This window comes from Musa acuminata, chromosome BXJ3-7 (assembly GCF_036884655.1).
Source record: "Musa acuminata AAA Group cultivar baxijiao chromosome BXJ3-7, Cavendish_Baxijiao_AAA, whole genome shotgun sequence".
In the NCBI taxonomy this organism is placed as follows: Eukaryota; Viridiplantae; Streptophyta; class Magnoliopsida; order Zingiberales; family Musaceae; genus Musa; species Musa acuminata.
The window spans coordinates 12,215,596-12,241,439 of record NC_088355.1 but is presented as its reverse complement, the minus strand read 5'-3'; the positions used below and the strand labels follow the sequence as shown (position 1 = coordinate 12,241,439).

At 41.6% G+C, this 25,844-nt stretch overlaps 4 protein-coding genes across 4 annotated transcripts; 2 read left to right on the top strand and 2 right to left on the bottom strand.

The window, feature by feature from the left end:
* Nucleotides 1-5,736: 5,736 nt before the first annotated feature.
* Nucleotides 5,737-6,364, bottom strand: LOC135643819 (homeobox-leucine zipper protein HOX18-like). Its single transcript, XM_065161183.1, has 2 exons — nucleotides 6,027-6,364; nucleotides 5,737-5,914 (listed from the first exon to the last, which is right to left on the bottom strand). Exons 1-2 carry the CDS (start codon nucleotides 6,362-6,364, stop codon nucleotides 5,737-5,739), a joined length of 516 nt encoding a protein of 171 aa, XP_065017255.1.
* A 7,080-nt stretch (nucleotides 6,365-13,444) lies between these two features.
* LOC103991924 (protein ENHANCED DISEASE RESISTANCE 2-like) lies at nucleotides 13,445-14,797 on the bottom strand. Its single transcript, XM_009411466.3, has one exon. It carries the CDS (start codon nucleotides 14,622-14,624, stop codon nucleotides 13,638-13,640), a length of 987 nt encoding a protein of 328 aa, XP_009409741.2. The 5' UTR covers nucleotides 14,625-14,797; the 3' UTR covers nucleotides 13,445-13,637.
* Nucleotides 14,798-17,248: 2,451 nt separating this feature from the next.
* LOC135643536 (WRKY transcription factor WRKY51-like) lies at nucleotides 17,249-18,664 on the top strand. The gene is made up of 3 exons (XM_065160596.1): nucleotides 17,249-17,999; nucleotides 18,106-18,231; nucleotides 18,331-18,664. The coding sequence occupies exons 1-3, from the start codon at nucleotides 17,323-17,325 to the stop codon at nucleotides 18,503-18,505; spliced, it is 978 nt and encodes a 325-aa protein (XP_065016668.1). The 5' UTR covers nucleotides 17,249-17,322; the 3' UTR covers nucleotides 18,506-18,664.
* A 2,832-nt stretch (nucleotides 18,665-21,496) lies between these two features.
* On the top strand, nucleotides 21,497-22,770 carry LOC103991926 (protein OXIDATIVE STRESS 3 LIKE 4). The gene is made up of 2 exons (XM_009411468.3): nucleotides 21,497-22,067; nucleotides 22,152-22,770. Exons 1-2 carry the CDS (start codon nucleotides 21,766-21,768, stop codon nucleotides 22,501-22,503), a joined length of 654 nt encoding a protein of 217 aa, XP_009409743.2. The 5' UTR covers nucleotides 21,497-21,765; the 3' UTR covers nucleotides 22,504-22,770.
* Nucleotides 22,771-25,844: the final 3,074 nt, after the last annotated feature.

Below are 25,844 nucleotides of genomic sequence, written 5' to 3'. Positions count from 1 at the left end.
TCGTCCACCCAAATAGGTGTTTTTAGCACAATAATATTTATTTTTAAATAGTTTAAATCTGGGTAAGCATTTAGTTTTATTGTTTGGATATGATAACGTGTTATAGGCTTTGCTTTAAACATGATTTATGTTTACTATGATTGTACTATGATATGCTTTCATTATGTGTTATTATGATTGTTTTAATCATATTTTTTATCATAAATTAATGCATGTGATAATAGCAAATATTTATATTATATATGTATTTTTAAGTTAATTCTTATTAATTTCACTATAAGAGCTTGTACCTCGTTATGGTATCCAAGAGTGGTAAACCTTTAGTCCGATGAAGGGATGACATTTAATTCCACCGAGACGAAAGCAATGAGGTAGTAGGAGTGATACCCGGTAGTAATTTTGTAGGAAAAATTATAGAGAAAATAGTTTATAAGATGATTTTTTAGGATAATATGCTATCATCATCATATGAAAGATGTACCTTTACATGATAAACCCGTGACCCAACACATGAGATGGGATGATATTTAAGTTCACAAGGATAGTGTGGAGTTTGATTCTCTCACGTTTAGCATATACTTAACTATCTTAAAAAATAAATATATGACATATGATATATGTATAAAAAGAAAAAAGTAAAATACAAGAATAAATATATATGTTATTATTATTATTATTTTATTTATGATACGAATAGTTATAATGAGTTTAAATCCTTGCTTATCGGTCATATGAGGGAGGCTTGTTTATTTACTGGCTTGTTGATTGGAGTTCGTATGGTTAGTTTATAGTTTGAGTTATATCTTGAGGTTCAATGTGTATCGGAAAGATTTCTGATTTCTTACAACTTGTTTGGGGTGGCCATGTCCTAAATTGGATGGTTGGAGTTGTGGATTCAATGTGCTCGACTCTCCAAGCATTGCTAATATCAATGTCTCGAAGCACATCTCTATGTCTCCAAAAAGTGAATTTGGATTTAATCAAAGGAAATGTTAACTTGATTGATCCAATAAATATTCAAATATGAAGAAGATATGGGTATTTTCCACAAGTTATAATACAATATTATATTAAAAAAATTACTATTTAAAAAAAAAAAAAACCATGTTTGGTCAACAATTTTCCTTCATAAACATATGTTTGATAGAGAGAACATTTAGAAAAAAAGATTAACAAGACAAAAAAAAATTAATGGCAATATTGGCAACCACTATTGTTTGTGTTGAGTGTAATAAGAAACACACCAAGGTAAACATTTTAAAGCTATAAGAAGATACTAAAATTTTATTGATCTTTATCAATCACAAGGTAAAATTATGCATTTTCTATATTTTATTGGAATTAAAGATATTTTGTGTGTTTCCTGTCCTATATTTATCATTATGATAATTTTAAGAAAAAATATGCTTTATATTAGAAGATTTATGAAAAGAATAATTCACAAGAACTAAACAACGATGATACTCATAATATTTGTCTGCATGAAATGAAAATCATCTTCAACCGGAGGGATCCGACATTTTTTTTCTAAAATTAGGAGCATTTATCTTTTGACATTCATTTATTGTAATATTTCAATTTATTTTAGTTATGTAATATTTTATTTTCTAGTTTTAGGTGTTTTGAAATTCTTATTAGATACGATATATCGGAAGGCATCTTATTCATTTAGAATAGGATATGTAAGCTTAAAAAAGACATTTCATGATATTATAAGATAATTCATGATATATATTTTTTTTCATGATGACTGTTTTACTTCATTCTTTTTATGAATCTTTGCTAATATCTGCACACTTTGTTTCAGACTTGAAGGTGAGAAGAACATAGCCCTGCAATGGTATGAGTCCTGTAAAAGGTACCAACCAACATGGGTTCATAGGAATAAAAGGTGGACTTGACTTGATGCCTCGGTCACTTCTCCTATCATTGTTTGAAGGAAGACATACTGCAACGTTTTTAAGTCGAAACATGTGCACAAACTTCTGACCAATTTCATCTCCCTTATGCAGGCAGCTAAATGAGTAGGACACTTTTAACTGTGGCTTCCATATCTAAGAAACATGTGAAATGATACGCGAATGAGAGCATCTTCGAGTTGCCAACATATATTTACACTTTGAGTTGGAGCTGAGAATGCACATAACACCAATTGAAACTTGATCTTGAACTACTAAATCTTAATCACTTTCTTGCAGTGAAATTGATTAAGGAGCTTCCAATAACCAAATGTGTCGGAGTTCCTGGTATACTGCTTCGAGTACCATTGAAAAGAGTTGTGTTGTAGGAAACAAACCTACAGATGCCATGGGTTGTTCAAGCATGCATGAAGCTTACGAGCTTGATCAAAGAGCAGTAGGATCTAGAAAGGATGGCGATGATTCTACAGTTAGGTTTGTGGAATAAGTGGGAATGTGACCATTGGGAATTTTGGTGTGCCATTCTGTGCAGCGCATGCCATGGGCAGAATGATTGATCCAAAAGAAAGGAAAGGAATGTAAGATGGGCTCTCTCTCTCTCTCTCTCTCTCTCTCTCTCTCCAGGCTCAATATTCCTTGTATGATGACACCAATGAATACTCCACCACTAACTCCCTCATGAAGCTGGGCAGAGTTGCATCCCTCTGGGGATATGGACTGCATGAAGGGTTACAGGGGAATCCACTGCAAGTCACCTTGGGCTGCCCTACCTCGAAGAAAGGTGCCATTCCTCTTCCCTTGTCGGCCTCAATTCATATCGACCAACCAGCTGTGCCTCTTTTACCCAGCTGCACAGTGGAGGACTTGGAATATATGTACTTACATATGTGATGGATGGATAATGCCTCAAACATGCATCAACCTTTTCAAAATCCCTATAGGTTTTTAATTACTTGAACATATACTTCCACGAGAACTAACTGAGAGCAATTTTGATGTCAGAACAGACTGTTTTTAATGGGCAAGGATAGCAAATAAGGGAACATATTACGATACAACATTTTCCTAGCTGAGACAACTGTTGGAACACAGCATGAGAAGTATACAGTGGAGTGATGAAGGTCGAAATGGTAGTTGGAAGGTGGTATTGTTTTCTGCAAACAGTGCCCTCCAAGTGGAAAGGAAACAAAGAAGAGATTTATGATGGAGAAGTCTTTATAGGCCACTCTTCCTTTGGCTTTGTCTCCAACAACCTCAGCACCTCTTTCCCTTCCCTCTGTCTCTTCTTCTTCTTCTTCTTCTTCTCCTTCTCCTTCTTCTTCTTCTTGGTGACCTTCCTAGCTATATTTCTAACACTCTCTAGGGTTTATCTCAGACAACAACAGACAGAGAGAGAGAGAGAGAGAGAGAGTAGGAATATACAAAATGAGAACTTGTAAGCCTTTTTCTTCTAAATAGGTGTTATGATCAGGTCTCGCTGTACGTTGGTTTCTCTTTCTCATATTTATCTCTCTGCTTCCCTCTCTGGCCTTTAGTTATATGCCTGCAAGAGAACTGAGAACGCATTAATGCAGCTTGGTGCGAGGCCACTGATGCAGGGATGTGGATGTCTCATAGATGCGACTGTACCTCCGAGGAACCTTTGTAATTACTCTCTTTGACTTCCTCTTTGGCTCCCCCCATCCTCCATTCTTAAGCCTTTGGCCTCTCTTCCATATTCTTTAGAGTCTCTTCCAGTAAGCATGAGGAGGAGATGGGCTCGAGCAGGCTTGGTCGCATGCTTAATCCTTTGCTTTGCCGGGTTGCATGGTTTCGCTCCAAGTGTCAGCAGGAAGCACACCCACCATCGTCAGAAAGCGGATGAGTACCGGACATCGGCGAAGGAGTCGGCTGCCGACGTCGTCACCATCCATCCCCACAGATGCAAGCTGAAGCGGTTCGATCTTTGCAGCTACTTCACGCCGGCGGAGAAGAACGAGAGCTTGGTGGAGGACGATAAGCGACTCGTGCCGACCGGCCCCAACCCCTTGCATAATAGGTGAACAAATCGTCGAACATATATATATATATATATATATATATATATATATATATATATATATATATATATATATATATATATATATATATATATATAGCTTAGTAGTTTCATGGCTTGTCGGAGTCTAGTTGGTCTTGTCTTCTTTTTATTCCTTTTCTTTTCTTTTAGATATGGAAGGTTTGTCTAAAAAGAATCCTTTTGATTTTGACAGTATTATTGGGTGATCTGAAAGCTAGTGTTTATATATATATATTTGTGTGTGTGTGTATTGGGAGTGTGGAAGTAAAGCTTCCAGGTGCTCATATATTATTTACTCCAATCACACAGATCGATTTAATATTATTCTTGAATTTTGACTGAGTAATATGTTTGGTATTTCAAACCACTGTATCATTCGTACTCCAAAGATGAATAGGTTGAAGAGTTAATACCACTATGTGGCAATTAAATAGCTGCTACTGCTCGGCAGGCCATAAGCAATGCTATAAGGACCGTCAGCGAGCACATGAGTTCTTTGCAGACTCTGCAAGATAATTGTCTGCGATCTCCTCTTTCTTTTTCTCTCTCTCACAGACACATAACACCTTCATCTTCCTTGTCATATGATGCTGCAACTTGATCTCCTACAATTGATGTCAAAAAACCATGCTCGCTCGCTCTCTCTCTCTCTCTCTCTCTCTCAGCAATGCTGGTTTCACTGGAGTTGGTGATGGTTCAGTCGACAGCTTGGATATGGTGGGTAAAGGCACAGCAGGGCAATATGACAAAACTGTAGCACCTCCTTTTCCAGGCCACCATCTTCTATTGAGTCTGGCAGCTTGGATTTCTCATATCCTGAGCAACAGATTGTGGAACATTTTGCGGCTCATTTGGAAGATAAAGATCTGTGTTCTCTCTGCAACTAAAGATCTCAAGCACTGGAACTCCAGATCTATACATGTCAGCTTTTTCTGACGACTCTCCTCCCAAAGCATATGCTGGCCCAAAATTGCCTCTGAGGTGTGACGAAAACATTAATTTGGATGAATGCAACAGTTCAACTTAATGCGGAGTTTATGCAACTGTGAAGTTTCCAATGCAGTAAAGGCTTTCATTTAGTAGCAGGGAAAGCTTCAATGTACACTAATCGGCTACAAGATTTGACCTCATTAGCAGACACAACTTTAATTAGCATGTGATGGCTCTCATAGACACAACATTAATCCACCATTGCAATTTATATTAATTTGTTGTGATGTTTAACTGGAAATTTATCTATCTTTGAATATGAAATGTTTGCACCACAATCTTAACTTATCTTTCTCTTCCAGCAATCCAATTGCACAACAGCTCAGCTCAGCTTGGAGGATGGACTGCTGCTGCAGTCCACTCAACACAACATCATTGGGGAGCAGTACAATGTTTAAGCCGTATTAGAAGAGGGGATGTGTTGACACGTTGAATCTTCTGCCTCATTCCGAGATGATCCAACAAGTTAATTATCAGTCCCTTCGTATGCATGACCAGTCAAATCACCAAATCATGGACTTCAACCTTGGAAACTTCCCCATTGTTAGGGAGCATCATCATGACTGTCATCTATTTGATAGCGGGAAATGGATAGAGCTACAACTCTGTAATCCTAATCTCTTACAAGTTACTTTGCCATGGATGATGAACCGTGCATAAAACTTGAGAAACAGCAGTCAGACCAATCACTTCTTATTAACAAGGACTAATCTAGAGCTTGAATCGTGAGTTACATGTCCCTTCCTCAGGCTGGCTATCTTAAGCTTCTCAGGAATTAATGGTCTTCTTCTCGTCCCTCGCTATCTTCTCGCACGAGGAACACGTTATTAGCCTCGCTGCCCTCAGCTCCATCAACTCCCTCTTGAGTCTTCTGTTCTCGTTGGTGAGCCTCTGGCAGCACTTCCTCAGGGACTCACAGTCCTCTTCGGTCTGCTTCAGTTTCCTCCTACAGATCATACAGGACCAGTCCATGAAGACACATTACGTGATCCGTATAGGGTAGAGGAGAGTTGCAGTACTACCTGGCTCTTCTGTTCTGGAACCATACTTCCACTTGCCTTGGCTGTAAGTGCAACCTCTGCGCCAGCTCTCGCTTCTCGTCCTGCCAAGAGAGGTCGATGGTTAGCCCGCGGAAGCAAGAGCTGAAATCCATGGGTATAACAAGGATGGATGATACACGGGTGCAGACATGGGCGAGCGTGTTGTGGGCTCTGAAGCTATCTTCAAGCAAGCTCAGCTGCTCTTCGGAGAGCCTCAGCTTCCTTCTCGTGCCTTCCGCCTCGTCTCTCTCGTTTGCCGGTCTCATGAGCCTCTCCGAGATCTCTCGAACTGGAGTCTTCTCCCCGCCTCCTACTGCGAGACGGAGGACTACGTCGCACTCCTCCTCTTGTATCATGGTGATGCCGAATCTGCCCTTAGCAAAGGTGAGGAGAGGAGAAGGTTGGGTGCAGGTGATGGATGCAAGAGGATTTGTAGGAAGCAGTAGGGCTCATCGATGAGAGGGTACATTCACAATGATGTTTCTCGTTGGACCAAAGAAAACAAAGACTACATTGTCTTCTAAGTCAGCACAAGAGAATTTCCTGGAAGCATTTTCAATGCAGAGTATTCCACAGTCAACAGTAGAGAGAGAGAGAGAGAGAGAGAGAGAGAGAGAGAGAGCAAATAAACGTGAAGGAAATGACAAAACAGACTGTAATCCCTACAAAAATGCAGACATGAAATTTCCACTTGCAATATTGGATGCATCTGCCGGTGATAATGAATGATCGATTGATATTGCTTTCTTTTTTCTTTTCTTTTTTTGTCTTTGTAATCTGTGATTCTTCTCTCACCATCAATACTAATTATAGTCATCTCTCTCATTATATCTTCTATCGAACCATGTTTAATAATTGATGAATAAAAAAATATATTTTTTTTATGTTCTATATGACCTCGAAAATATTTTGCATTTAGATATGTAAGTAATGGTTGAGAAGCTATTAGCTTCCAAACAATAAAAACTAGATTCATGTCAATACGTTTTAGTTGGGTCGGAGAGAACGCGTCGCGTCTTTCAAGGCGTTTGAAGTCTCCATGGCGTCAAAACATTAGCTTGAACAGATTGGGGAAGAATGCAAAGGTACAAAGGTGTCAATTAGATGGTTTTACCACCGAGAAGAAAGAAAGATAGTCGAGAAATCCTAATTGCTATACAATCTTTTCATATTGATAGGGGGTGGCAATATTCGTCCCTGATCAGAATTTAACGATAATATATATTGGCCAAAAAGACGAACAAAACAATTCAGATTCAACTAGACACAGAGTAGAACAACAATCGTATTTATACTGCAACAACATCGTTTGGGTGGTTTCTTTATTTATTATTCTGCATCAACTAGACACAAAGTAGAACAACATCGTATCATGTTTAGCTATCCTCCTTAAGGACTTTGTATTTGTGATGTAGACTGGCTAGGTTGAGAATTGTTTCTGCATTTGTTCACCAACAGGCATAATAATCTTTGAGGAAAGGTCAGAAATATATAAGCTTAGAAATATTTGACAAGGTTCTGCTGGTATATTTAAGAGGATTCTAGAAAGAAAAAAAAAAATAGTAGAAAGCATTTTTTTTTATTCTCTTTTTTCATGAATTTTGCGACTAGTACTGAATCATAGTTATGTAGTGACTGGGAGAAACAAGTCTAGTATAGCAACAATGCAGCTGAACATTCTGGTGCATAAACATGGTCTTTGAGTCACTATAAAATATAGTCAATTTAAAGATGATGTTGAAAAGAATAAAATATTGGTCAGCTTCTTATGCTCCTCGACAAAATCTATTACTTTAAAGGTATTTTACCTTTTGTCCAAATGATGGTTGGAGTCTCACCGTCATCGCACACAATTTGGTCCAAGGTCAAAGAGTGGATGAGAATGTTATTCATTTCTTAATCAATAATTTAAAAAGCGTTAGGCGTTAAAAAGACGTCAAGGCCCAAAAATACCCAAGGCGCTAGGTGCTCGTCCGAGCGAAGCGAAACGCTAAAATATAAAAATATATAATATAATTAATAAATATAATTATTTAAAATTTTAAATAAAAATATGCTATTAAATTAAGAAAATCTAAGACAAAATCATAATATTATATTAACAAAAAGTTTCAAAATTCAAAACAATAAAATTTTACATCAAAGTCATTCATCATAATCAATATTATCGTCATTTTCCCATAAATCATCTTCATTGAATTCGTCCTCTTCCGCTTGTCCTTCGACTCCTTCTTCTTCATCAAAAATATGATCTCTATGTCTTCAAAAATAGTAGGAGCCAAGCTTGATGCTTTTGCACTCATTTTTCTCTTTGTCATCTGTCTTGAATATGTTTGTAATTCTCCAGTGTCTAAAGCTCTTGTCACATCTCCTCATGTCAATCTATCATCTTCAAATACAAGCTTGACATCTTGCAAGTTAACATCCATTTCTCCTACCAACCACTCATTTGAATCATCAATATCTTATAATGAGATTGAATCAATTCTATTTTACAAATCATGATAAGCCTTCAAAGCTTAATTATACTTTATGTAAACAAGATCATGTAATCGTTAATGTTCCAACCGATTTTTTCTTTTTAAGTGAATCTGTCATATCATATAATTTAAAAATATATTAATATATTTATCTAAATAAATTAATTAAAATAAAAATATTTAGTGATCCTTACATGCTCAAAGACACTCTAGTTTCGCTCACAACCCGAAGCATTACATGTTAAACTAAATACTTTGATAGCAAATTGTTGTAAGTTCACGGTGGAATTTTCAAATAGACTCCACCATTCAGTTGTAAAATTTATGTTATTATTAGCAATAACATAGTAACATAATATATATGAAATTAATTATATCAAATTATTAATACCTGAAGACATAGTTGTCCTGAATCGAACGACCATTGGAATTCCAAAAAAACCTTCGATATTTTTATATAAAGATAATTTATAAATAATCTTATCTTAAACCTCAAGGCTGGGAACTAATCTTGCAACGCACTGATATAACCCATTCAAAACTTCTGCATCAAACCCAATTGATTTAATCATATAAAAGAATTCAGGGTTCAAATAATACCCTGTTGCATGTAAGAGATGATGAAGTTGACAATTCCATCTTTCGCTAATGATTGTAAAAATTTTCTCATATTTTTCTTCATTTTCATTAAAAGACATTTTAATTGTCTCATTTGCTCTATCCATAGCCTCATAAATATATTCCATTGCATGCTTATTTTCATTATCTACCAACCGAAGGACTCCGGTAAGAGGACCGATTACCTTTAATGTATAAACTACATGATTCCAAAATGATGGCATTAAGATGATATCAGTAGCCCTCTTGTCTTTTGCTTCTTTTGCCCATTTGCTTATCACTCATTTCTTAGAGGTAAACATGTTTATCAGATTATGTTTTTGATGATGCACACTCTGTAATATTAAGAATGAAGTAGCAAATCGGGTGACACCATATCTCACTAATTCTTTGTTCTCTGTAAATTCTCTCATCATATTCAAAGCCCTAATATGATTATAAAGAAATCCAATAATAAAAATTACACTTTCTAGGGTTTTCTTGATGTATAAGATCTTTCCAATATCCTCTAACATTAAATCAATACAATATGCTGCACGTTGAGTCCAATATAAGTGTTGTCTTTTTGTTTCAAGCAATTTACCTGAGACAAAGGATAACAAAAATGATAAGACTTAAGAGTTTAATATATTTAATTAAAGATAAAATAATTAAAAAATTTAAAAGATGAATATTACTGACTAATATATAGTTGCTTCCATTGTCGATTATGATTTGAACGATATTTTAGACTCTAATTTCTTCCATAAAGTTGTCAAGTAAATCATATATCTTGTCTCCAGATTTTACAAAAGATGAAGCATCTATTAACTTCACAAACATAGTCCCTAAAGAATAATTAATCATAAAATTAATTATACTCATGCGCCTCCTGTCAATCCAAACATCTGACATAATAGAGCAACCATGTGTTGCCCATGATTCTTTATGACCCTTTAGTAAATCATTTGTATAGTTCAATTCTTTTTGCAACAATAGAACTCGCATCTCATAATAACTTGGAGGTTTTAATCCCGCACCATATCTTCCAATAGCTTCAATCATATCCATAAAATTGTCTAAACGAGTTGTATTGAGGGGAAGACCAGCCTAATAGAAGAAGCGAGCAATGTGCTGAATTATTCTTCCTCTTATTTCTTTATCACAAGCATCACTTATATTTGTTTGTCTAAATTTTGAGCCTCCTGCTTGCCCTTGTTGCTTCTGGGATCCTTGAAACATATATAGATCCATCGATCCTTTTTTACCCTTCTTAGTATTCATAACTTCTTTTCCTTTTTTATCGTATATTTTTTTCCTACTTGGGTTAATATTCATAGAATAATCTTCTTCTTTATCCCTAAGATATTCAACATTTTCTTTGGTAAATTCTTATAAGATTCATTCTTTTGTGTCTTCTTTTCATTCATATAACTCAACAACTCTTTTTTTACCTCAGGTGGACACTTTTATAAGCTGCTGCATTCTTGAAATTTCCTACTAGATATTGTTTTGCATGAAAAATATCACCTCTAGTAGTCTTATTGTAGAATATGCAAGTCACTACTTTAGGATCTTTCGGATTATTTAGATAATTATACTTCCATGCAGGATCTTTTTTTTATGCCATTGGAGACTCTATTGAGTTGCTCTATACATTTGACATTTATCTTGAAACCTAACAATAATTTCAAATAAATAAAAATTAATAATATTAAAATTAAAGTAATATATTATTAATCTAATAAATATAAATAATATAAATAATATATTGTTAATAGTATACTGTATACTATTAACAGTATACAGAAGGAGAAGAAGAAAGAGTGTAAGGGGGTGCTAACTGAGAAAAGAGGAAGCGGCAACAGCAACGGCAACGACAGCGATAGTGGGAGCGGGAGTGACGATAGCGGCGAGCAGCGACAGCAGCAGCGATAGTGGCAGCGACGAGCAGCGGGAGCGAAGAGCAGCAGGAGTGGTAGCGACAACGAGTAGGGTTAGGGTTGGGCAGCGATAACTGATATTGGTGCTTTAGTTGGTTCGATTGAACCAACTAAAGCACCGAAGACCGAACCAGACCTAAAACACTAGTTCGGTCGTCTGGTTTAACTTAGGCGCTCGCCCGAAGTGCCCAACGCTTAGGCTCGAGCGAGCGCCCAGGCGGTGCCTCTTTGAAGTGCGCTGCTTGGAAGTGAAACGAGGTACTGGGGCCTCGCCTCGTCTCGCCCGAGCACCTAGGAGAGCACCCAAATGCCTTTTTAAATCATTGTTCTTAACCGATTAAGTCCGACTAACTTTGATCCTCCTCCGTAGAAAATGGCATATAGAGTTTTGGCATAGACCTTCAAGTTCCCAGCTTCATCCTTCCATGGGGTGTATCCATCCACACTTGTGCCTGATTCCTTTTCTTACCTCTTGTTTTTTCCTGCCATGGTCATCAAGTAGCAGGTAAACCACACACGAGAAACAAAGAATGGTAATTGCCAGGAAAGATGATATGGTACTCTGGAAAGTCTAGGAAAAATTGTCATGATGTGAGATAAAGAATGCTTACTTGATCTTTCTCTCTCTGTCCACAACAATCTTTGTTGGATCCATCGGCAGCCACAATAAATATCCGATCCAACTTAACATGCCATTAGATATGAAGAAGAGGATAAGAGACCCCAAAAGAAGCAGAACTATATCTGATGTTGTTTCGGCGGAGGAAATCATGAGAATGAGCCAAAATAATGAGGGCACTATTATGATTGTCGTAGTATCCTTCACTCTGCATCTGTCCTGCTCTCAGCTATCATTTTCTCTTGCTCACTTAATCTCAACTTACCCCATTTTGATATTATGTCACAATTGAAAACATAATGTGAGCCAAATTAGTCAACGCGTCAATATGACAATGAGATATCAGTACAATTCAAAACGTTAAGCTTGTTATACATCTACTAACTAAAGAAAACTCAGCCTTACAACCGATGAAGATTTATGATACATCGATTGTCATGAAAGTTCTAAGGACTTAACATACAAGTATAGCAAATGTTTGCTGCTCAGATTAAAAGGAAGAGCAATGCAGATACAAACTGCATTTGATTATAATGCACCTGTATCTGATTTTGTATTGCACATATATTCCATGTTTATCCACATAAACGAGGACTTGGATGCATATAAGATTCAAATGCACAATTATATCTGTTCAGTCCAGTACCCTCAAACCTTGATATAATAAGATCTCCAAGACACCAGAGATCCAATCACTAGAGAACAACTTGCAATCCACAAGGACCACAAAACAGCTTGCAACCATAAACCAGGCACATTTTACAGCACCCAATACAATTTACTAATACAAGGATTGCAATCATTGGTAGACGCCATAAAAGTGGCACAATGTTACAGGAAAAACTTGCAGAAAGCAGATGCAGAAGCATGGACCACACAGAACTGCAAGTGATAGTTCATACTTGTTGATGATTTCAGAGATAAGCATTCTTACTGTTAGTGGCCCGGAAAGCTATCTTTAAAGGGAAGCACACTCCTAAGATTGATTGCTTTTCTAGTCAGTAAGAAGAAGAAGAAGAAGACCTAATTGTCTTAGTAGAAAGGTAATAGACAATATATTACTTCTCTCAGGGTTCCAAAGCTCCACTCTCATTGAAGAAACTGCAAATGTATCACATGAGATTGGCTCAGGATATTCTCTAATTCTATACTCTCATTAAAAGACATGAATTAAGAATTTGAGTGATTGCTGTGGCGGATATCTATCTTGCTGTTTAAGCTTTCTTTCTCGCAATGAGATCCCTTGCTGCATAGAAAATCTATGATGAAAAGAACTGAGCTTTAGCACTTAATTCTGAACCAATACATACATATAAGTTCAAGTGTTTAAAGGAAACTGCACGGCACATGTTGGGACCTCACGATTTATAATCAGAGAGTTTGCTTTTCATTCTTGCTTGGTTTTAATCAACCTCAAGCAAATAACTGTTTCAGCAATCCGCAGCTGCAGATGCCAATCATCTATATATCCAATTTGTGGGCAAGGCTTGAAATTAGAGACACTAGTTCAACCTATGTTTGGAGTTGTTCTTTACGTAGATACACATGCAAGAACATTAAAGGAGCTAAAAGAATCCAACTGATTCAATTCATAGTCACATTTCCCCTCTCCTACATTACTAAACTTTATCAGGAGCAATTTCGGGACTAATATGCAGGAAATCAAGATCAGAGTGCAAAGAAGATCCAACCAATCCATCATCATACCTGCAGGCATAATTCAGACAAGTATCCATTGGCAGCATCTAAAATCAAACAATTGGCGGCGATGTTCAATGGAACAGTAATTTACCACAGTGAATACCAACAAGCAACTTGATTAAGCATGGAGATATCAACTCGAGCAATTAAACATAAGATGCGTCTGAAGAAGATGAAGACATGCTCTATATACCCTGACGATCCCACCATCCCTTTCCAGAGTTGGCAGATTATTATCTGCATACCCTAAAAAACTCGCCTTTTTGACAAAGAGCAAGTGATGAAAGCCCTAACCTTCGTTGCGTTCCTTGCCGTCTCCTGATCTCGATGGCTTCGAAGTCGAGCTACTATCCTGGTGGTGGTTGACCTTCGCTAGCCCGCGGAACCCCCCCTTTCCGGCCTCTGCTGCCTTGGGTTTAGTCTCCACGTAGGTGGCCGAACTCATCTCCATCTGCGCTACCCTGACCGCACCCAGGAGACGCTCCGGCAGCTCCTCCTCCGCTTGCGCCTCCACCAGGAACCCCATGTCGATTGTGACCGCCGTCACGCAGCCGAGGGCGAGGTGGAGGATAGCGTTGGCGAGGGCGGAGCTCCCGATGTCAACGTCGATCTCGAGGTAGTCCTCACCGAGGAGGTATTTGCAGGTGAGCGCCTTCCCCAGGAGGCAGGCAGCGTGGTTCCCGACGGCGGCCCGCACGATCCAAGGTCCCTTCACGATCCGGTTGACGATTTTGAATCGCGCATTCCGGAAGGCGTCGTCGCCGTGGACGAAGCGGTAGAATAGGGAGCCCGGCGGGATTGGCTCCTCGGCGGCGAAGTAGAAGACGGCGGAGTGGCACTCACGGCCAGGAACCTGGAGATTGACGGCGAAGATAAAGGCCTTACGGGCGACGCCGAGAGCGCGGGCGCGTCGGAGGGCGCCGGCCACGCGGTTGTCCGGGCGGCCGAGGACGTTGTCAAGGCGGGAGGTGGAGCGGAGCCAGTCGACGCCGGCGGGCCTGAGGAGCCACTCGCCGGAGGGGCACTTCTGCCGGCGGGAAAAGTAGTTGGGGCCACGGAGGTGAAAGAGGTCACCGGGAGGGGAGGCCCAGCCGTTGGTGCCCGTGTGGAGATCAACGTGGCGAAGGGAGCCGCCCTCGATCGCGTCCCGTCGCCAGTCGTAGCAGGGGTCCTGCGCGGCCCCGACGGGCTCCGCAGGCAGTGCTCCTTGTCCTCCTCCTCCTCCTCCGGCGGCCTCGGTGGCTGTCTCGGCCGGCTTCTCCGTCGTCGGGCTCATCTCCTCCGACGAATCCTCCTCTCTCGCACTAAATGGCAATCAAATCCACGGGCGATGCAGGGGAGGAGCGACGGCGGAGGACATATTGACATCGAAGATCATAAAATTACGAAAATGCCATTGCCAGCACGGCAAGCTGGACTCTGTGTGAGTCTGGATAGTGGAACCCGCGGCGGAGCATTACTGGCATGACGTGTGTGACAATAAAGAGGAAGAGACACGAGGAGTAAATAGAGAAGCAGTGGATTAGCTGTCGAGTGGAGTGCAAGATCGTACATCTCGGCCCACCAAATCTCTTTAAAATTGTGCTATAGAATACCACGCGACGTGGTCCGTTGGTTGGTCGACACGTGATTAGATGGAGCAGGTGAACTCCTTCCTCGCATCGATCACCGGGCCATTTCTTTCCATCTTCTATTCGAACCTAACAAATCAGAAGGTAATGAACGGCACATTATGAGATAATATTACTTTTCCACCTCAGTCGATCAACGTAGACCCCCCAAAAAAAAAAAAAAAAAATCGTTTTTACCTTTTTTTTTTTTTTCGCCACGTACTATCCTTTTTATTTCATACATAAAGAATATTATTTTAAATATAATTATTCATATAATTCATGAAGAATCTAATCTGAAACTTGAGGTCATTAACGATAGACTCAAATATAATTTTATCGAGAAGAATGTATAATATATCGGAGAGGAGAAAGAGAAAATCCATATTCTCTTTTGTCTCAATGATAAAAAATAATAATAATAATAATGATGAAGAAGGTGGAGGGCATGATCATATGGAGATAGAGGTACGACCTGATGACAAGATTGATGAGATGAAGATTAGGATAATTTTATTTTTTTTATAAAATAAAAAACTTAACATAAATAAAAACAAAAAAAAATTCTCCACTAAAACAAATGAAACTTGAATTTTTTTTTTATAATATTTGGCCATATAAGAATCAGGAATAATTCAGCAAATTATCTCCTTGGAATCATTGGTAAGGGGGATGGGATGCGGAAAGGTCCAAAGATCACGTGTCGGATCAATGTGGATGGTTTAATTTGGAATGCAGTGCGACGCGATCGTCAAGAGTGGGATGTTTGCGGTCTGAAGTGAGGCGAAGGCACCGACCGAGACAAATGGAAATGGGAAGTAGGTGGAAGATTGGGTATCATCTCTATCTGACGTGTGGTGAGTAGCATATTTAGGTTAGTTAGACATCAGATTTATTCATGCCATCGCCACGCACCCGATGGTCTCTACGTTTCCAGTAAGTTCCTGGACAAATTAAAATCGGGAATTGCTTGACAATTTATACTTCGCCCATGGGCTTGGCTGGGTTTCCAACTAAACAATATTCAGACCGTAATCTTTTAGCCCATTTAAGTAAGGCTCATCAGAGCTGACGACGGCACACACTATTGGATAGATATCCTACATCAAGTCAATTGGAATTACTAAATCGTAACAATGTGAAATTACAAAAAAATGAATCGGAAAATTAGATAGATATTTCTGGTATCATTCTACTCCCAATTTAACACTTGCTGTGTCTCGTTTTTCTTTTTCGGGTTCTTGTTTTGAATTTAACCATCTTAAACACGACTATCGTTCGTCTCAGCCATCATCCTTAAACGGATGGTCGAGATGTAATGGACGGGAGGGAAGGACGGTCGATCTATGAGCCACCGGGGAATTGGGTAACAACAGGCGCCTGTCTCAAGGTAAGAGCGCGGGTGATAACGCACTACGTGTCAACGGTTCGATTTGTCTTTCATGATCCAACGGCTAAGAGCGTCAGTTATGGTCAGCACTCGCAGCTGCCAAGACGGAAACCCAAGTCTCCGCCCACCGTCGGGCGCACTTAAGTTCCGCGACCAAGTGCTGGGGTCCACTTTCCAATCCTTTGCGTGGTCATCTCGCATGGGTCCTTTTCGCCCGGTATTTGCTTGACGGGTTACATTTCCCCGTGATGGATGGGTCACTACCGAAGCCAACCACTCCAGCTTTTGCCCAGAAAGTCCACCCTCTCCGACATCAACATGAGATGCTACTTTCACCCAATTGAAGACGATCGATAAAATAATATGAAGGGGCAATCTTGGCAACAACTCACAGTCAATGCTACAGCTCCCCTCCTGTCTTACCGGCGTAAATATCCTTTGTTCCTAATTTCCTTTTGTCCTTGGGAAAACTCGCACGACAAAAGTCCACCAAAACCATGGAAGAAGAGAGGCGCCTGTCTGCACCCGTTTGTCTCACCCAATTTCTGACCCACACTCCGCGGTTGCACCAAGCGGTGGTCCCACGGACGCAGACCATATCATCTCTAATGGAGTAAACGAGTAACACAGATGGGTACAGATAATACTCCTTCCTTCTTTTCGAACCGAGATCTAGCGTGACGGCCCGAGTTACCTCTGACGTGTCACAATCTTTATGGATAGATGGCTGTGGGCTCAGTCGGCGCACGACATGGATGTCTCCAAGGGAATATAAACGTTTCTCATTTCGATCCCATCACGAAGAAAAAGTAATCGATCACAGCCGTCGGATGGGTCACCTTTGACTTCAATAATAGAGGTCCTCTTCCACTTCGTCGTTATAAGACAACCTCCTTGTTCCTCTTTCTCCGCCCTCGCCACTTGGGCCTCTTCACTTTCCCATGCTCTATTGACAGGGTTCCGATCTGGGAACGATGGCCGTTGATCTGATGGGGTACGCCAAGATGGACGACCAAATCGCCATCCAAGAGGCGGCAGCCGCCGGGATCCGCTCCATGGAGCACCTCATCAGCCGTCTCTCCCAGCAGCAGCAGCTGGACTGCCGCGATATCACCGACCACGCCGTCTCCAAGTTCAAGAAAGTCATATCGATTCTCAACCGCACCGGCCACGCCCGCTTCCGCCGCAGCCCCACGGCGCCGCCACCTGCGGAGCCGTCGGTCGAGCCGTCGCTCCCCGAAGCAGCGAAGACCCTGACCCTCGCCCCGATCCCGCTCCGGGTAAAGCCTCCCCACCATCCTCTGCCGCCACCTTCCCGACCGTTGACACTGGACTTCACCGAGCCGGTCGCCACCTGCGAGGTGTCGGCACCGAGCCGGTTCAGTAAGGAGTGCTTCAGCATCTCGAAGCCGATGTCTTCCGCGACATCCTCGTTCATGTCGTCCGTCACCGGCGACGGCAGCGTGTCGAACGGCAGGCCAGGCGCCTCATCCTTCCTCCTCCCCCCGCCTGCGGCGGCCGTATCCGCCGGAAAGCCTCCATTCTCGTCCACAATCAGTCGGCGGTGCCACGAGCACGGCCACACCAACTCCGAGCACGTCGCCGGCAAGTACGCCATCCCCGGCTCTCGCTGCCACTGCTCCAAGAGAAGGTGCGAGATGCAAGGAAGCAAATTAGCAAGCCGTGATCTTTGATTAGCGCGCTCTACGAAACCTACGCCGTAGCTTTGCATCTAACTAGACTCGTATACAAAACAGGAAATCACGGGTGAAGCGGACGATACGCGTGCCGGCAATAAGCTCGAAGCTGGCCGACATCCCGCCGGACGAGTACTCGTGGCGCAAGTACGGACAGAAACCGATCAAGGGATCTCCATATCCCAGGTACCTACGCCCCTTCCTTCCCCTCCTATGCCCGTCCGATTTCCATCAAACGGCTGCAGTTCGATCTAACCCCCGTTCCTCACACCGTGGTCGTCTCAGGGGTTACTACAAGTGCAGCACGCTGCGTGGATGCCCGGCGAGGAAGCACGTGGAGCGGGCGCCGGACGACCCCACGATGCTGATCGTCACGTACGAGGGCGAGCACCGCCACACTCTGAGCGCCGCCACCGTCCCGGCGCCCGAGCCCGTCACCGCCTCCGCCTCCGCCATCTGAGGGCGCCGATCATCTCCTTCAGGCTTCCATGTAGCCATATCCCCTTTCTTTTTCCCTCTCTCTGGACCGAAGAGATGCTCCGATGATATCTGTCAAAATGTTTCATTTTTTTTTACGTTGGCAAAGAAAAGAAAAAAAAAGGAGGAAATTTTGACTCGACGGGGTACGGTGTGTCATCGGGGCAAGTGAAGCCTTTTGTCGTGTCGTGGTTGGTTGTGAGTCGGATTGGAGATGGGTTTGAGATCCGGGTGTGTCGTCGCCTTTGCATCCGGAGACGTGTCAGTAAAGTCAAAAGATGCGGGCCGCTATTGTCGTTGACTGGTGTCAGCTGTGAAAGCGACGTGAGACCAGCATCTCTTTCTTCATCCGTGTGAGATGTGCGAGACCGGAAGTGGGCGCAGGATCCACAATTACGAATTCGGCAGCTGGACTTCGTGGTGGCCGGTCAACCATCTTGTGGTCATCATCGATCAACATAAATAGGTTCATACGGCCACTGTTACAATGCTTTTGACTAGGAGTGCAATCTCTGTAGGGTCTCTATGTGGATTATTTAACTGTCCCTTGCAAGCGACGTTGAGCATTTTGACTTCGTGTTCATGAGCGTCCAACTTGGCTGATTCTTATTGGTCGTTCGGCAGTCAACAACTTCTTCCGCGCTTAAAGCCGTATATTAATTCCAGTGGGTGGAGGTTGGCGGCAAGATGATGAACCCTATTCCTACGCCAGTAAGTTTAGAGATCAATTCGAATAGAAATAGTTGACAGAAGAAGGGATGGATCATCCACGGAATCGTGTCCCGTGGTCAAAATTAGCTGGCTTGTGATTTTGACCTTGGGCCCGCCCTATCACCAATCTATATGTAATGGTTCTCTCAGCCGTGGGTGGATATTACTGGTCATTCACTTGGGAGACCACTGACAGCGATGTCATTGACCGAAGGGGCCTCGATTAATTCCAACCCAACTATGCATCGTTCTTATCTTCCCGGCAGTCGTCTGAAACATGCATCAAATCCCTGGCAGCGACGGAGTGAAAAAGCATGGAAGAATCCATCGAACAAGCGAGAAGGGTGCACAAGTCAAGATCTAGGGTTTGACAAAGGTCACACACCTGGATGGAGATGGGGGCCCACTGCAGACGTCAATTTTCCTGTTGCTTGGTGGGCCCCCCCCCCCCTCACATGTTCTGCTTGTCTCCAAGTGTTTGGTCTCCAGTGAGGTTTGACCCCATGGCTGTGTGTGATGATAATAGCACCGGGAAGGTTAGATCCTGGTCAACACTTGGAATCCATTTATGATCAGATTAGAAAAGCAAAACTTGCACAGAATGACTGCATTAAATTTACTGCATAGGTTGGGCTCAGTTCATAAGAGTTATGATTCGATGAAGCCCATAAAATATAAGTATCAGCAAAGATTACATCAACTATAAAGATCTAATCTTGTCAGTGACCTTGATGACTGCTCTACTAGAGGGAGAGGGAATCCATGGATACATGATGCGTCCATCTTTGTTGGACCATCGATCTCAGGATCCATTGTGGAGCTCGGTCTTTCATGGTTCTACTGTGTAGCTTCTTTTACTGTTCCTACTAATGTTGATGAGAATCCCAATGCTGATGTTGATTACCTTCAATCAGATCTTTGCACGTATTACAAAGCCACCGTGCAATGCTTTATTTACGTTGTGGATATCCTGTGCACTTTCACCCTCCTAACCTACGTTCTCCATTGTTGACCTTTAAGAACATGGAGGAATACAAGTCACCGAAGAGGACAAGGAGTTCTTACTGTGGCTTGCCACATTACTTAGTTCTATAGGCTATAGCTGAGAATTACCTTATCCCATCAGATATTATCCGGTTTCATGTGCAGACCTCAACAGATGTGACAGAGAACCACCATCATCCTCATCCATTGCTCGTCAGTTGCCTCACAACAATGTCTACTCTCTTTTCGACTGATACACAGCTTCAAGAGCACTGCAGATGCATGCATGGAACAATAATACTTTTACCTACTGAAGAAGATAAGACCTGCTACCGTCAAAGCTTTAACCACATCATGTTTGGAAACCTCACAATGGCTCCTCTACTGACTGATCAAATAGTTGCAGCAGATATCAGAGTTCAAGAGACTGTAAAGTGTTTTCAGAACCATCATGTGAGAAGGAGACACTCCAGATGTATGCATTATTAGAACAGTACATTTTTTTATGTAACCAAAGCTTTAGCTACATCATAATGAATGAATCTGCAAGTGATCCTAATAAAATAAAGACAGATAAATACTTTCCCAACACCCAGCATGGAGTATCTCTGTGCCAATGAGTCTATTAAGTTTGGGGTCTGTAGGACAACTACATTGCAGTGTGACCATTCTTGGCAGAACAATTGCTTTTGCTGGGCTTTGTGTCAGGGAAAAAAAAAAGGTCTTGATACCAGATAATCTATAATAAATATGAATTATAAAAGCAAACATAAGATTCATGCAGGGGAGAGAAAAGATCATGAAATCAACATTTATCTTCTTTTTTAAAAGTTAATAACCTAACTAAATTATCTAAGCCTTTTGGTTATGAAGGAAAATTAAGATATATATATATATATATATATATATATATATATATAAATATATATATTCTTCAAACAAATAATTTTACATTGTACTAGTAATTTGATTATAATTATTGTTGATCCATCTTCCTCATAATCCTACTAGCTATTTAGCAGGCAATTACATAATAAGATACTAAGTTCTCCGTGAAAAAATCGTCCAGATTCATTGCACATTGCCCAGCTGGTACTCGCGCCAACGTGTAACGCACTTTGATGGGATGCATGCATGTATTTTTAATGAATCAGGTCGATATATACGTATAAATACATGCGGACGAGAGAAGACAGAAAAAAAGGGTTGGAGTCGGAGCAGCGGATGTGTCAGAGGTTACAGTGAAGTGTTACAGGAGTTGTATTGACTCCGGTATAACTCGATGCTATGCGTTGGGTGGTTCTGAGGTCGCGTCTCTGTCACCAACGGGGACACGTTTGCGTACGTGGTGGACTCCGACTCCTCCAACCTTATCCCTCCCCATCTTATTCAATCTCATCACACTCTCTCGTGATCTTTGGGGGTGTGTTTTCTGGCAGAGCAAGAGACAGGAAGACCTGCCGGTTGGTCCATCGATCGATTGACAGCAGCGCCACCGGAGCCGGAGAGCAGGAGGTGTAAAGGAAGAACAGGAGCTGGAGGAGGAGGATGTCTTCTTTGGTGATCTCCAACGTGGGGCTGAAGGACCACGTTAGTCTTCCCGCCTACCTCCATGCAGAGGAGGAGAAGGAGCAGACTCTGGTGGAGGTGGTGAGGAAGAGGACCTTATTCTGCCTGGAAGAGGAGGAGGAGGAGGAGGACTCCTCGGAGAGCTCTTCCATCGGGGCTGCGTCGTCCTCTTCCTCGGACAAGGAAGGTGAAGGAGTTGGGGAGGGAGAGGAGGTGGAGAGCAAGAAAGGCGAAGGGGCTTTCGGTTCCTTGGATACCCTGGAAGAGTCTCTTCCCATCAAGTACACATTTCTCTTTCGTTCCTCCGCTTTCCTCCTACAATCCATGCTGTTCATCATCATCTCCTATGTTCTCTCGAATTGCAGGGGAGGGCTGTCAAATTTCTTCTCAGGGAAATCCAAATCATTTGCGAGCTTATCGGACGCAGCAGCCAACGCAAATGCCAACGAGCTCGCCAAGCCGGAAAACCCCTTCAACAAGCGCAGGAGAATTCTCATGGCGTACAAGGCAAGAAGAGCTTCCTACGGATCGCTCATCTCTGCATCCACGTATCTGCCATCGCTCCCCTCATCAGACCACACCGTCCCTGAAGGCGACGAAGAGGAGGGAGAGAGATGCGGTGGAGACCTGCTCTCGGTGCCTCCCCTCCCCAGTCACGGCAATGCTTTCGGATCATCACCTAGGTGCTTTTCCCTTTCCGATCTCCGACATGTTTGACCAGTAGTACATGTATGCAATGAGCATCAAGCCGACGGTGAAGATAATAATTATATGATCGAACGCAATCTAACCAAAGTTTAGCTGTAAGACAATGGGAGGCACGAGTGATATATCTTCTTCTTCTTCTTCTCGTGTTATGGTCACTGTGTAAAGAGTTATGATAAGAGATAAGGTTTAGAGGTCATGAGGGACCACAGCAATGTGCATGGCGTGGTGGTCTTATCCTTTCCCACCTTACCAGCTAAGAGATATGCCTGCTTCGTACGCTTACCTGTTGCCATGCTTTGCTTGCCTCTCCCTGTTTCCAACGAGGAAGATGATGGGGTACGCTTCAAAGGAAGGAGATTCCCCATGAAAAGGAAGTCTCATCTTCTCATCCTAAAAGAGTCTTTCTTTCTTTCTTTTCCAGCTTCACCCTCTCTCTCTTTTTTCATTTTTAATCGGGATGAGATCACTGCTGTGATCACAAGTAGGTTGAAGACATCATGCGTTTGATACAATGTTTATGATCTGACATACCGACAAGAACATAACATGGAGATGAAAAGATCTGCTTCATGTTTCGGTCTATGTTGTCCAAGCATTCTGCCCTAGGTCATAATATTGTGTAATCACACATGATAATGGAAAAGAAACAGATGAAAATTCTACAAACTAGGAAATTTTGTGGATGGTCAATTTGGAGACAAGTGGATTTGGGGTTGGACGAAAGCCAAACAACATAGTTTAGTCACCCACCAAGAATTAGAAAGGTTGGTGGCAGTCAGATTTGTTGCTCGGTTAGGAGACAGACAGTTGGTAAGAGATGACTTATGGTAAGCTCTAAATTATTTCAAGTTGAAATGATAGCAATGGCAGATGCTAAACACAGTATCAGATTAGTAGGACTCAATGCTGTAAAACAATTAAGTAATAGCAAGTGAAATGATAGAGAAAATATTTTGTAGATCCTCAAGCAGGATACCTACCTGACAAAAATGCCTTGTGCTCATAGCAACCAGAGGAAACCATTAGAAACTTGTTTGGATTCTTCATTCGGATAACCCAACACAAAAGGAAGATTAGAATTCTGGAGCAGATGCAACTTGAAAAAGAGGTTCACCGGCTACGATTCATAATTGAGCGACACGAAAAAGGTGAGCCATCAACAAACACACATGGTTGCAATCAGCAAAAGACTAAATGTTGATGAGTAAAAGGTCAGTTGAAGACAAAATAACAAGCAATAGACATGAGTTGAAGGAGTCATACTGTTGTTATCTGCACTGCAGTTCTGCTAAGTACAATCGAGAAGAAAACTGTCAAAATTATTGCATTCAGTGGACCATATCATAGGAGCAGAGGTCGAAAGCATTCAAATTAACTATTTTCATGTGTGAATGAGAAGTTATATATATCACAAATTGTTATGTTATTTGCAGGATTCCTATTCCCTCAAGAAGAATATGCAAGAATGAAAATTCACAGATGGGGAGAAACATAGAAACCATCTGCTAAAGCAGATATGTTCAACTTCTAAAGGAAAATCCAATTTGATATATGACAAGAGAATCTACATCTGCTATTGTGTTAGTAGTACCTCCGCAAGTAGTAACTCGAGAAACTTTACAAAACTCAAAAAGTTGTTATTCCCTAATAGTATGACTTACTCTTTCAGTAAGCTTGCTTGTTTTCGTGAGAGCTCACCGAGTGCGCAGAATAAGTTTTGACTTCTTAGACTGCTTCAGCGGCGGCATTATCTCCACCATGTTAGTCAAAACACTTCCCTTATTAAGACCAGATTTTGCCCAAGATATGCCAATTGCCATGTTGCCGACTTGGGTTCTTGTTGATGAGAACCTAACAGGTTGAGGTGTATGTATACAATCACATCCCTCCGAGAGCTGTGATAGCTCCATTGGTGCTAGTGATGCCTGGATTAAAATTAAAAAGAAGGAATCCTCAAACAAGTATAACACATGTTTTAGATTGTCCATGTCCAAGAACAACGTGGGAAGTTTGCTCATGTCTGGATGAATGGCATCAATTAAGCTAGAACAAGTGTCGGTGACACAGCAATCTCATCCATCTGATAGAAACCCATGCTAGACATATTCACAGCAAACGACTTACCGACAAAAATTGCTATCTATCTTTGAAGCATTGGAAGAAAAAAGATATAATCATACCTGTTATATTTCGAGCCGACATTAGCAAGGCCATCAGAAAGGGACATCACAATGCCAAGAGCCAGCAGGGAACAGATTGGGTTTGACTTGGGACGAAGTGAGGTTGGCAAGAGGGAGAAGACCTCGGAGATGATCATTGATACCCAGCTAAAGCTGTGGTGGATCAAGGTGAGAAAGATGGGGCAGTTGAACCCTACTTTTCCAAGCACCTACACCAAATTAAAGACAGTAAAATGAACATTCAATGACCAAGAATAATACAGGACAGGAGAGCAGCAGTAAGAGAAGGAAAGCACATCAATTTGTTCGTCATGATAATGCTGACAGAAACCATCAACAAAGCAATGGGTGAGCCGCTAACACGTTGCTGCAAACGCTTTGAACCTTCAGATGCATGCAATTAATTCACCGAGGAGTGAGGCTTGAACAGTTACTCTGCCTGACAATCCAGGGAATATAGAGATCGCCGTGGTGGTCAATAGCCGAAGGAAATTGATAGATAGACACTGTTGCTCTGCAAATGCTTGTTTGTCAGAAGATTTGACCAATCAAATGGCGCAATTAATGAGAAATGCGCTGCCAATTGACGAAAAAGAAATTTCTACACAATGAAAAGGAGCTTCATTGGGAAGAAAAAGAAGGAAGCAAACAAGTGATTGCCCTAAATCTTCTACGTCTCGATCAAATGGTCATTCTGGAATTGGGAAGAAAAAGAAATTTCTACACAATGGAAAGGAGCTTCATTGGGAAGAAAAAGAAGGAAACAAACAAGTGATCGCTCTAATTCTTCCACGTCTCGATCAAATGGTCATTCTGGAATTGTTCTCTCCGTTACTCAGAACAAACACTTCATATTAATGTAGCAAGCAAAACCGCAAACAATAGAAAGGCAAAATCCTGCGAATAAGTAAGGAAATATATCGATTTTTTGACATGGAAAATGCACTACAATACACATTAAAAGTGATCACACGGCAAAGAGTGGTCTTTGGAGGAGGAAAGGAGGGGGGCAGGGTGACCTCTTCTCCGGCGTCGCTTTCTTTGCGCTCGAGGAACCTCCCAAAGTTCGTCACCATCCTACTGCTTGGCATGAGCTCAATCACAGCTTCAAACCCCACCAGACTACTTGCCCGCCACAGGAAGAGCCGAAGAGTCGCCCAAGAACAGAAA